This window comes from Symphalangus syndactylus, chromosome 6 (assembly GCF_028878055.3).
Source record: "Symphalangus syndactylus isolate Jambi chromosome 6, NHGRI_mSymSyn1-v2.1_pri, whole genome shotgun sequence".
NCBI classification, from domain to species: domain Eukaryota; kingdom Metazoa; phylum Chordata; class Mammalia; order Primates; family Hylobatidae; genus Symphalangus; species Symphalangus syndactylus.
The window spans coordinates 21,022,736-21,035,471 of record NC_072428.2 but is presented as its reverse complement, the minus strand read 5'-3'; the positions used below and the strand labels follow the sequence as shown (position 1 = coordinate 21,035,471).

General features: G+C 43.7%; 1 protein-coding gene across 4 annotated transcripts in view; it reads right to left on the bottom strand.

Moving 5' to 3' along the window:
• SLC1A2 (solute carrier family 1 member 2) overlaps positions 1-12,736 on the bottom strand; it is a 168,904-nt gene that overhangs the window by 61,948 nt on the left and 94,220 nt on the right. For all 4 annotated transcript variants that reach the window (XM_055281935.2, XM_055281933.2, XM_055281931.1 and 1 more), the window contains exons 2-4: positions 10,139-10,278; positions 7,741-7,893; positions 4,927-5,177 (exon numbers count right to left, since the gene is read on the bottom strand). In XM_055281935.2, the coding sequence (XP_055137910.1) occupies positions 4,927-5,177; positions 7,741-7,893; positions 10,139-10,268 (534 nt within the window). In that variant the 5' untranslated portion in view covers positions 10,269-10,278. The remainder of the gene's footprint in view (positions 1-4,926; positions 5,178-7,740; positions 7,894-10,138; positions 10,279-12,736) is intronic.

Genomic DNA, 12,736 nt, shown 5'->3' with positions numbered 1-12,736 from the left:
CCTTCTAGAGCCAGGCTCAGCTGGAAATCTCCATCTGGGCACCAAGAGTGCCAGCTGCCAGCAGCCACCATGGCAGGAGCATTTGCTCATATCTCAGATCCAAATTCAAGGTGGGAAGACAGCCGCTCCTTCTGGGCAGTGATGCCAAGCCTTGCTCAATGTTCCCCAAGCGTCTCTGTCAGATGACTCACAAGGAACCTCTCCCGCTATTCCTCGACATCCATGGCAAAGATCCTATTTTTAAAGGTGCCAGGCACCCTACATGGAGAGTGCTATAAAAATCCACATCTGAGCTTAAAAAACACCACCTCCAAGGGGCATTAAAATAGAACTCAATGCAGAATCCTAGATTGTCAGTGCTGGCATGTAGTAGGTAACAGATGGCTGAACCCTGAATAGATAGGGAAGAAGATGTACGGGAAAGTCAAGTGACTTGTTGGACGTCATGGAGTTATGGGAAGAACTGGGACTTCAACTCAGATGACCTCACCTCCATTGAGTTATTTCCACAGCCTGTGCTGTATGTTAAGCTATAGGGACCTGATCCTACTGTGCTGGGCCCCGTAGGAAGCAATGCTGAACTGCCAGTTATTCAAAATGGATGGGAAGGGAGATCAGTGTTCTCTGAGGTGAGGCAGGGTGCTCTCTGTTCTAGCCTGGCCACATGTACTCCTGCAGGGAGAGAGGAAGTCTGGAGCCCGCTGTGTGAGGGGAGAACAGGCAGCCCACTTCTCTCCTCAATGTGGCCCCTTCATCTGGGTGACATTGGTGTGAAGAGGATCACAAGAGAAGCCTCCATGAACAGCAGAGTCACGCTCCCAGGAAAGAAAAGGGGACCAAAGCCAACTGTTGACCTATCCTAAGGATGCTAAAGAAGCCTAAGTTTGGTTTAAAAGAGAAATACTCATGGATCTAAATGAATGGTGGCTGTCAGGATCAGCTAGGAGGCCAGCTGCTACCTATTTTACATCCATTACGTCTTAGGTCAACAGTAGCCCTTCGACTCAAAGGCAGCTTTCTAGTTAGTTGCTGAAGCAGGATTCGAGACGAGTTATGTTTGACTCCAGAAATCCAGATTTCAAATAGCACATGCCAGTGATGTAAGTTGAAGCTGAGGAGATAGGAACACTGAACGCAGGCCTAGTTCTCTGCCTGAGTTCCTGATTCACAGAAGCTGTTCGGTTGCACAACTCCATGTAAGTGCTGTTTTAGTCTGTTTTGTGCTGCTATGACAGAATACCTAAGACTGGATAATTTATGATAAACAGAAATTTATTTTTTCACCATTCTGGAGACTGGGAAGTACACAATGAAGGTATCAGCATCTGGCAAGAGCCTTCTTGCTGCATCATTATATGGAGGAAGGTAGAAAGGCAAAGACAGGCACAAAGGAGCCAAACTCATTCTTTTATAGCAGCATTAATCCCATCCATGACAGCAGAGACCTCATGGCCTAATCACCTCCCAAAGGGTCCACTTATCAATATTGTTATAATGGCAACTAAATTTCAGCATGAATTTTGGAAGGGACAGACATCCAAAGCATAGCAGGTGCTAATTCCAGTCTCCCTGTCCCTAAGCCCCCATCATGTCTCACCGTAAAACCTGCAAAACCATAAACTGGCCTACTCACCTTTCTTCTTGTCTACATACAGTCTATAGGTAAGTGTGGCTACCTATAACCCTATCTATATCCTTAGCTTCCCCTGGCCCACCAAGTCATGCCTGAGCTGAGTTTACCTTCCTCCACTCACTAGATCCCCCACACTGGCCTCACACAGCCTCCTTTTTCTTCTCTGAACATTATAAGTACTTTTCAGCCTCTGCATATCTGTGCCTCTACTGAGAAGCCTCTTTCCCCAGCTCTTTGTAGGCCTAACTGATTCTGATCCCTATCCTCTCAGCTGAAACATCTCCCTTAGTTACCACCAGCCTATCATCCTGCCTCTAGCCCTCAGAGAACACCTGTCTTAATGTTTAAGTCTCTTCGGTGTTTCCCTGATGTTTGTTTTGGTCTACCTCCCTCCCCTTTAATGTAAGTGAGCTCCTAGGGGCAGGGTCCTCATCTGTCTCCTCCCCCGTGGCATCCTTGTGCAAAGCAGAGAGCCTGGCAGCCCGTCCTGCTCACAAGTATTGGCCGAGTGAACATACACAGATCATGGAATTTTCTGGAGGAAAAGAACCCATGTGGTCTCTATTACTGGGCTGGATTTAGTGTTGTAAGGCCATATCTTACAGCCAGTTACTGTCTTGGAAATGTCACTTTGGTTCAGAGTAAGCCCCAAAAAGCAAGCAGGAGACCTCTCTGCTCACAAAGACACAGGGACCTGACTTGGGCAAACCAGGCCCTGTCACCTGGGAGGAGGCAGTCTCTGTGCAGGGAGCTCATCGTCCTCTTTACATCTCCGTTTCTAACTTTGGTCAAGGAGCCTCCTCCACTCAAGACAGGTTATTTTAAATCACTTCTAGCTGCACTCATGGACACAGAAGATGTCTCTCACACACCCTTTCTCTCTGGAAATGCCATGTCCCTTTAAAAGAGTTTCCTGTCCTCAAATCCTCTTCAGTGAATTCCTCCCAGGCTTAAGGAATCTGTAACCATACTCTCCCTGAGGTGGATTCCACACCATTCTTCCTCAGGTTGTCCTAATCCAAAAGGACCTTGATCCTGAGCCTACTGGGGGACCAAGGCTCAGTCCTCATATGAATTTTGGCAATGGAAAGTTGGGGTCAGGGCTGGGGTGGGGCAAGGAATGGCTCAGGTCTCCATTCCAGAGTGGCAGACAGCACCCCTTGCCACGGGCAGCTGCATTCAAAGACTGCCCATCCACCACAGCGCTCACCGAGTGTGAGTGTGGCCAGCTCCACCAAAGTTCACTCCAAGACCAGGGCAATAGCTTCAGGAGCCTGCCTGCTTCTTGATCCTGCCTTCCTTTTTTCACAGAGCATGGCATGACCAGAACTGAGTCCAAATCTGTCCTTCCCAGGCCCTCCCATGCTCCACTCTCCCCCATTCTACTACCAGCTCAGCCTCCTGCAGCTGCGATCCCAGAACGCTCTTTCCAAAATGTTAAGAATGGACAGCACCCAGTTGTGTCTCTCACTCTAAAGCAAGTCAGTTCATGTTTCTGAGCAGGCTGGCTGAGGGGCAAACACGCTATACAGATGGAGCCCACTAAGCACCTTCTTCTCCAGCTTATTTCTATTTATTTCTGCATCCAACTTCCCTGGCCTGGAATGGTTTCCTTTAATATAGGTCCATGCTGCATGTGCCACTAAAATGGTATCTGAAACCAGGGAACATATCCCAACCCAGAGTAATCTGGGCTCAGCAATGGTTAAGAACTACATTTTGGAGACAGCTAGGAATACATACTTTTCTTCTAAGCAAACTGTTTCCTAAGCTCATTCTTCTGTGCTTGGAAATGGCTGAAGTTTAGCTTAGACTGCTTGGTTTTAGCTTAGTTTCTACCTGGGTCAATGGGAACCGGGGTGTGTGGGATGTGTTCTAGCCTATGCTGGCCTTGGGGCTAGAAAACAGGGTAGTGAATGGGGCCTACTCAGCTAACTCAGTGGTTCCACTCAACAGAATCACCTGTTTTAAAAAAATCTCAAGTTTAAAAAAATGTATAGGAATGTATGCAGCAAGCAAGAGTATACATTGCTAAGGAATCTGTGCCCACTGCTACACACTTTTGTAGTGCCATTTTGTAACAGCCAGCAAACTCAAAATACAAAACTCCTTGTCCTGACAAGGACATTTTTACTTCTAGGAACTTATCCTTTAAAAATATTATGCAATCATGAAAAAAAGAATAAATGACTTTAAAACACTGTTCAATGTTTTTCATTGTTCAACATTGCTCAATGAAAAAGTCAGATGTAACGTGTTATGAACAATGGAGTACTGTTGGGTTAAATTCTTTTTTTTGTTTTGTTTTTTTGTTTTTTGTTTTTGAGACAGTATGTCACTCTGTCTCCCAGGCTGGAGTGCAGAGGCTCTGCTCACTGCAACCTCTGCCTCCTGGGCTCAGGCAATTCTCTTGCCTCAGCCTCCCGAGTAGCTGGGATTACAGGCATGTGCCACCACACCCAGCTAATTTTTGCATTTTTAGTAGAGATGGGGTTTCACCATGTTGGCCAGGCTGGTTTTGAACTCCTAACCTCAAATGATCCCCCTGCCTCAGCCTCCCAAAGTGCTGGGATTATAGGCATGAGCCACCATGCCCGGCCGGGGTTGAATTCTTTTAAAGATTATGCACACTTGCATATGTGGCAAAAGAGAAATATAGAGGAGGAAACAACATTCTCAACATAAGTAGCTCTAGAGAAGGGGAAGCAGAAGCTTCTAACTTTTACTTTGTGTACTTCTATACTTCCTAAAATTTTCATAATCTGCATGTATTACTTCCACAATTTAAAAAACTAGCCAAGCTCCAGATTCATCTCTTGGAGATTCTGATTGTGTAGGGTATTTGTATTTTTTTAAAAAGTGCCATTGGTGGTTTAGCTTTACTGCCAAGTTTGAGAACCACTGTGTATTCTAGAAGGTTGTAGGCAAGGCTAACAAAAATGTGCCCATGGACAACTCAAAGACACATTTCCCAGCCTCATGCACAAAAAGGAAAGGAAGAGATAGATATAAGGAGAGAGAGAGAGAGAGAGAGAGAGAGAAAGGAGGACAATTCCAGAGCAAAAATATATTAAGTGAGCTGGAAAAAAAGGGAGGTTTAAAAAAATTAAAACCAGGAGACTCCAATCCCAAGATCCTGCCCTAAACCACCTCATAGAATCCCTGGGCCTAGACAGAGATAATTACATATTAAGAAAATTTCTACCCAGAGCTGGTCTGTTAAAATACTCTTAAGTTATCGCCTTGATAACTTAGAGGACTGGAGAAGAGAGAACATCTGAACTCTGGGTTACCTGTTGAAAGCAGGCTTGGACAAGGTTTTCAGGGAAGAGATTTCGAATAAGGTCTAGGAAGGCATCCAGGCTGGACACTTCATCGTTCTTCTTCCCAGGCCCCAGCTGCTTCTTGAGCTTGGGATTCCCTGGATGGATAGCCAAGACCAGAATGACTCCCAGTACTGCGGCAATGATGGTCGTGGACATATAATACACCATGGCTCTCGTGCCCAAGCGGCCACTAGCCTTAGCATCCAGGCCTGACAACCCTGGATTGAAAAGAAATGCAGAAGGATTAATTCTATTATGTTTGTGCTAATGACCTGTGTCTACATTTCTATGACGTTGGCTTCATATTACTCAAATGTGTTAATGGTTGATTAAATCTCCTACTGTAGTCTTCCCTCAATATCCATGAGAGGGTTGGTTCTGGGACTCCCAACAGATACCAAAATCTGAGAGTGCTCAAGTTTCTTCAGTAAAATGGTGTAGTATTTGTATATAACCTATGCACATCCTCCTGTCTACTTTAAACCACCTCTAAATTATTTACAATACCTAATACAATATAAATGCTATGTATGCAACTGTTATACTATACTTTTAACTTGCATTATTTTGTATTTTTATTAGTTTTTTTTCTCAAATATTTTCAATCTGCACATGAGGGACTCACAGATATGCAGGGCCAACTGTACTGAATATTTGGTCAATCCCATAGTTTATCATTCTATTATCCAGGGAGGTTTTCAAGATTTTACAGAACTGGGAGAGTTGGAGATCCTCCTGTTTAGAGTTTACAAATGGTCTGTGACAAATTTTTTGTCAGTCTGCAATAATAAGTTAAAATAAAGTTGACGATATCCCATTTTTAATTCTGAGATTATGTTCTCTCCACTTTTTTTTTTCTTTTGGTCTTAACATCTCCTTTCTTTTATGAAGTGATGGTGCTGGTACATGCTAGTTTTTAACTTGTTTATTTATTTACGTTTTAATGTCCTCACTTGGAAGACTAAAAAGCTAGTAGCTCTGTGCCACACTCAAAATGTCTTTTGAATATATTACTGGTAACTGACATGGAGAGTCTGAGAATAACGATTTTGCCCAGTCCTCTCATTTCTCCGAGGTGAAGCGTGAAGATCCACATTGCCAGCCTCATGCAGGGATTAGGGAACACCCCGTGAAGCACCCTGCAAATGGTGGGCACTTCATCTATACCTAGGGAGGTTAGAGGAAATTCCAAGCAAATTCACAAAAACTCCAGCCCCACTGGGTTTTTTTCCAGTTGTTTCTTGAATGTGTTCACTTCCTGGTTTCAGTTCCTGCTTTTACCAGAAAGAGAGATTGAACCCCTTTTTGGGGGTCAGTCCTTTTTGCTATAGGGGAGGAAGTTAGTGACGTGAGCTGCTCTAAATTAAGCTGACCTATGTATGACCTACTTCCCTTTACAATCTAGTCTAATTCTAGCCGATGGGAGCTAGGTTTCCCCACCAAGTTGGCCAATGTATGATCTGTTAACAGGTGTAGAGAGCATTTTCTCTGGTTTATAGAGGAGCATTGATGGTAAATGCACCCTTTCACTCAATCTAGTGCTGAATGATAAGATCCCACTTAGCCCCTAAGTGCCTGATCCTGAGTTCCAGCATTTCGGGTACTGGGGTCACTGGCCAACCAGCTGAAGCCTCAACCCAGCTGAGCCCCTGAATCTCTTGGAGTGACCAGAGCCTCACTCACTTCTTTCATGAGGTGGCCAGTCCAGGGGAACAACTTCTCCAGATGACTTTGCTGGCTGGTACCCAGATATGGACCAAAGCTCAGCTTCCTGTCCTTAACTCAGAGCTTAGTCTCCAAAGGGCACCAATTTATATCCTGTTTGAGCAATATTATTTGATAAGGAGGAAAATACCAGTATAAGCCCACAGAGGAAGAACAAATTCTTTCAAATAAAGTAGTTAATTATTTTAGTCAAAAATAATTGATGCTGGGACTCAGGATCTACACCTGTTAACAGATCACACATTGGCCAACTTGGTGGTAGTCAAAAATAAGTGAACATTATGCCACATATTAGGAGTACCTTTGTTCTGAAAAACTCAGAGGGCTTTCATACCTAGCATTTCATTTATTTTTAATGCCAACCTCTCTCAATTCCTAATTAAAATAGTAGATAGTTTCTTTTTCCATCTATTACCTTTATCAGTATCTGAACAAAATATAATTTAGAAAGAGGAGAAAAGTAGACATTAAAAATTAAGGCCAGGTGCGGTGGCTCACGCCTGTAATCTCAGCACTTTGGGAGGCCGAGGTGGGTGGATCATGAGGTCAGGAGTTCAAGACCAGCTTGGCCAATATGGTGAAACCCTGTCTCTACTAAAAATACAAAAATTAGCCAGGCATGATGGCACATGCCTGTAGTCCTAGCTACTCAGGAGGCTGAGGCAGGAGAATCACTTGAACCCAGGAGGCACAGGTTGCAGTGAGCCGAGATTGCACCACTGCACTCCAGCCTGGGCAATAAATGGAGACTCCATCTCAAAAAAAAAATAATAATTAAAACCACTAGAGGTATCATCACTTGTAACATGTGGCTGTGTTTCCTTTTCTTTTTTTTTTTTTGCTGGAGAGAAAGACAAATGGACTGACTAATCGATGGCAAGCTTTTATTTCTTTAGGGTTGCTTATCTTCATTTCAGAGACAGGAAAACCAAAGCTCTGAAATGAAATGACATAGACGATCACATTCACTCAACCAAATTGAGATTCTACAGTCAATCCAAAAACCGGGGCAGGAGTATGACCCATGTTAGCCAGGCACTAGTGAGGTGGCCTTACCTGTGATTAAGCTGGAGATGATTAGAGGGAGAATGAGCATTTTTAGCATCCTCATGAGTATATCCCCTGGGAAGGCTATTAACATAACCACATCAGGGTGGATGGGAGATGCCAAGCGAAGGAGCCCTCCACACACTGCTCCCAGGATGACACCTAAAAGGCAGGGGAAAACAATCTGAATTTATTTTTTTGCCCTCATCAAATGACTTACTCTAGACACTTATTTCCGCAACATTGACCTTTCTCATGCTTCTGCAATATTAGATGATGAACAACGTGTAACAAAAACAACATTAGATAAGTGAAGCTGATTTTGATGACTAGCAAGAGAACTTTCTATACCTCCAACTATTCTTAAAAAGTCAGCACCCAAAGAGTCAAGGAGAACTCAAGGCTTTATGAAAGTGCACACTGGCAACTTGACTCCAGCTTCTTTGAGGCGATTTGTCTACTTGGAGCCAGAAATTGTCTATAGAAATAAACTATAAGGGGCTGGACACAGTGGCTTATACCTATAATCCCAGCACCTTGGGAGGCTGAGGCGAGTGGATCACCTGAGGTCAGGAGTTCGAGACCAGCCTGGCCAAAATAGTGAAACCCCATCTCTACTAAAAATACAAAAATTTAGCTCGGTGTGGTGGCGGAAACCTGTAATCCCAGCTACTTGGGAGACTGAGGCAGGAGAATCGCTTGAACCCAGGAGGCGGAGGTTGCAGTGACCTGAGATGGTGCCATTGCACTCCAGTCTGGGCAACAAGAGTGAGACTCCACCTCAAAAAAAACAAAAAAGAAAAGAAGAAAGAAAGAAAGAAAAAGAAAGAAAGAAAGAAAGAAAGAAAGAAAGAAAGAAAGAAAGAAAGAAAGAAAGAAAGAACCCACAAGGACAGATATTGCCTCCTTGCCCAGCCCAAGCTTGGCCACATGGCATGACATTTAATGTGTGTCTTCTCATTGTAACTGGAGGCAAGATAAAAAGAACATTTAATTGATCAAGCTAGCGTGAATTCTATTTTTTTCTTCCCATCTATTTTCTTTGGCTTCCAATAGTTTCCTCATGGCTCACTCTCAAGGCTTGTCCTTGACTTCTATGTCCTTTTACATAGTTTTTAGATTGCTGATCTTATGGGAGCTCAAGAACGGACTCTAAAATATACAATTTTGGAGGAAACAATTTAGGCAGAGATGCTGGCAGGGATCTTTCACTTTACAGATTCAAAGATCCCAGAAGAAAAATTTTGTATCTCTGCAAATGGGTGGCCAACATGAATGACCCTTGCAGAAACCACAAGTTGGGTCACAGTACCACTGGCCATAAGGGAGGGATGGAGTTCCAGGAATGCAGGCTACGGTGTTAATTCCACAGATGAGGAAGGAGTAACTTGGCTCCAAGCCTGATTTTTTTTCTTCTGCAGGTAAAAATCATACTCTCTAACTTCTTCAAGTCCTGTGATGAATTAGATGTGGTTACATGGCGGGTAACCTTTGGAAAACCTAACCATGCCTGTGGTTTCTTATTAAGTGAACTTAGCTGTGGCGAGCTCCCAGTCCTGATCCTGGGCCACTGGCAACCAAGGCATCTGTCTCAAAGGAAAGGCCATGGAATGGAGGGGTTCAGGTAGGTGTGTGCGGGTGGGTGGGTGGGAAGGACAAGTTGTTCATTGCTTCTCTGTGAAACCTAAGTGAGAGCTGCAGAACAAGGGAGGGATTGAGAAAGGAAATGGTGTGGTTGTCATTACAAGAAACTGTATATTGCCCCATTTTCAATAAACCCTCATAGGAATCTTAAGACCAAGATTGTATCAATAGCCCGAGAACAACCATCACCTCGTGAGGCCTGAAGCAGAGGAGGAGGAGGACTTGCAAGATGGAGCTGAAGCAGATCAAGGCATTGGGGCAAACATCTTCCACACTGACCTCATTAGCTAATGTGCCCAAATTTCCTAAATTAATGATGTGTCTGGAGAAGCTCAGACCTTGGGAACCATTTTAGTGGGGTTTTGTGCAATACTTGTGCTTATCTTGATGCAGGTGGTTCTCTAAATGTGGTCCATGGACCACTGCTTTGGAACTGCCTAGGTTTGCTAACATGTAGATTGTAGGACCTCATTTCAGGTGGCCCAAAGCAAAGTCTCCATGAGTACAGGAATCCACATGCCAACACTCTCACAAGATATTTACTTGCAAAAAATTTAAGAACTACTAGAATCTAAAGGAGAACGAATGGCTAGACGAGGTAAGGAGGAAAATTATATCACTGAAGCCTGAGCAGACAGGGCCCTAGGCAAACCATGTGGCTTCCTTTCTGGTGGAAGGGCTGGCTGCTGAGACCAGCTGCCCCACAGAGCCAGGAGAGTCCCAGAGAAGAGGGGGCTGGGGGTGGAGTGGTGCAGGTACCTACCAAACACCGTCAGGGTGAGCAGCAGATTCTTCCCCAGCTTGTCACACAGGCGCAAGCCCAGGTGCCGGTGCTTGGGTTCCTCCGAGCTGAGGTGACTGTCGTGCATTCGCACTTCCACCTGCTTGGGCATATTGTTGGCACTGGAACAGAAGTGAAGGCAGAGATTAGAGAGACTGGCACCTCCCCTATACAGTTTCAGGGGCTCAACTAGTAGGAACCTCTCCAGGCACAGTTGGAATCTGGAACCATCTGCAGGAAAATAAAAGTAAGTGTGACTCAGGGTCACCTATAAGCAGGACAGTAGGACACACTGAGAACTGATGTGGATCCTCCCAGTAAAGGAAAGGAACACCGCATGCAATGGTAGGGTCTTCCAAAGAGTTGCCCCCCATGGTAACTTGGGGAAGGAAGTTACCATGTTACAGAGCCTTTACTTGAGTCTTGACCAAGGTTGCAAAGGCTAAAATAGAGATCCAAATCCAGATAGGTCTGGCTCCAAAATCTGAGCTATTTTGTTCTTGTAACAACAGCAAAAAGGTGACTTTTTCAGGAGAGTCATACTTGAGTTACATCAACATTAAAATGTCTCCAAGCTCAAGCCTTCCCCATCCTGACATGTAAACGTCACAAACACTGATCATCCAAGCTTTATTTCTTTTTTGGAAAAGATAGTTTATCTAGTAAAAAAAAATAATAATAATTCAACCTATTGTGGCTTTTAAAAGGTCACCTACATTATCAGGACTGCTAAACTGGCAAGAGCTAATACCACTTAGAGTCCAAGAAGTATGGCTTTAAGAAGTATTTTGATCACCTCCAGCTATGGTTGCAGCCAAGCCCTTTTCTGGGTAAACCCCAGGTAAGCCTAAGCCATCCTGGGAGTCTGCCCAAAGGAGCCCTTGCTGGGGTAATGGGCATACTTCTCCTTCCTCAGCTTTGTCACTTCCCAGGCCAATAAGATCCCAGATGTAAGCTTGGGGATTGCCATAGAGAGGCCAATTTTTCACTTTGATATCTTAGAACATTTTTTTAGCTGCTATTTACAATCACCATCATTTGATAAAAGAAAAAAAAAAAATAAGCCTTTCATACCTAGAAAGAGAGGTGTCTCTGAACAGATGACAGTGCTTTCAAGACAGGGAGGTGTTGCGTTATCCAGATAGTCTTGTCATAGACTGGAGAAAACTTCCCTTGGAACCAACACCAAGCTGCAGACCAGTGTTTTGGAATAACTGGTTATAATGGGAATAGTGTGGGTTTTGGAGTCAGAGGGCCTTGACTTCAAATCCTGACTCCAACTCTTGCTAGCTGTGCGGGGTGTAGAAAGAAAAGCCTGATGCCTACTTCATAAAAATTAAACAAAAATATGCTAGCATAGTACCTTTCTCCAGTGTACACAAAGAAGAGACATATAACACCCATCAACTTCATGACAAGGATGACATTTTGTTCAGGGGGCTTACCCACTTGCCCTGCTATTCTAGCAAGACACCAAGAACTTAGCTTCCAGTCTCAGAGTTAAGACCTGGAACCCAAATACAACTACTTGCTTTTTCATAACAGGCTGCTTAATATACTTTCTACCCAAATGTTTTAAAATTAGGAATAACGTTGCATGATCAGATGAGAATGTTAGTCAAAATATAGGCTTCTTAGTCTCCCCTTAATGGCCTAATTTTCTACTCATCTAGTTAATTTCTGAGGTAACTTCTGGTCTCCTGACATATGTGTGCACTAACAATCCCTCAGACCAAAAAGAAAATAGGGTATGACTGCTCACAGCAGGTGGGTGAGGGCCTTTCTGATCAGTGAGCAACAAATACCACTTCCTCCCATCGCCAAGTGAAACAGACAGAAAATTCATTTTACAACACAGCAGGGGGAAATGATCAAAATGATCTTTTTAACATGGATAGACCATATTTCTGTGTTTGCAGTGGGATCTTTTTCCATTTTTAAACATGTCTCCAGCAAGTAATCTGAAGCCTCTAAACCAGGAAATGTCAAACAAAGAATGGAGGTAGTATGTGCTCTGCAATGGTGAATGTATTTCCTTAGCCAGCTCTTGGCAAAACTCTCCAGTCCCCTTAAGATCATTAATCTCCTTGCCTTCTGCTTCATTTGAATCCCTCCTGCCATTGAAATGAGAATCAGGCACATGGTTGGTATTCAAGTAAAACTAGGAAGTATTTAAAGCAACTATTCTGGCAAGATCCATATGATGTAATGGAAGCGTCAGGCATCAAAACAGCCATGTCAAAGTGAAAACACACAAACAGTAGGTTAGCATACACACCCAACCCGGCAACATGGTTGGATGCCTGTGCCACACATTTCTTTGTTGTACAAAATTGCTGCCTCTTTAATGGTTTGTTTTTTAGGCCATAACAAAATGTCTCTGAAGCCCTAAATCAAAACAGCCACATCAAAGTGGCTATGTCAAAATACTATAAACCCACAAATACTTATTGAGAGAATTCTCGTGAGTTGCCCTCTTGGAATTAAACAGATATGGAAGACTTGTAAGAGTTCTTGATGTTTGCATATAGAAAATAATTTTTAAGGTAATTCAGGGACTCAGCTCGCAGCTGGAAACAC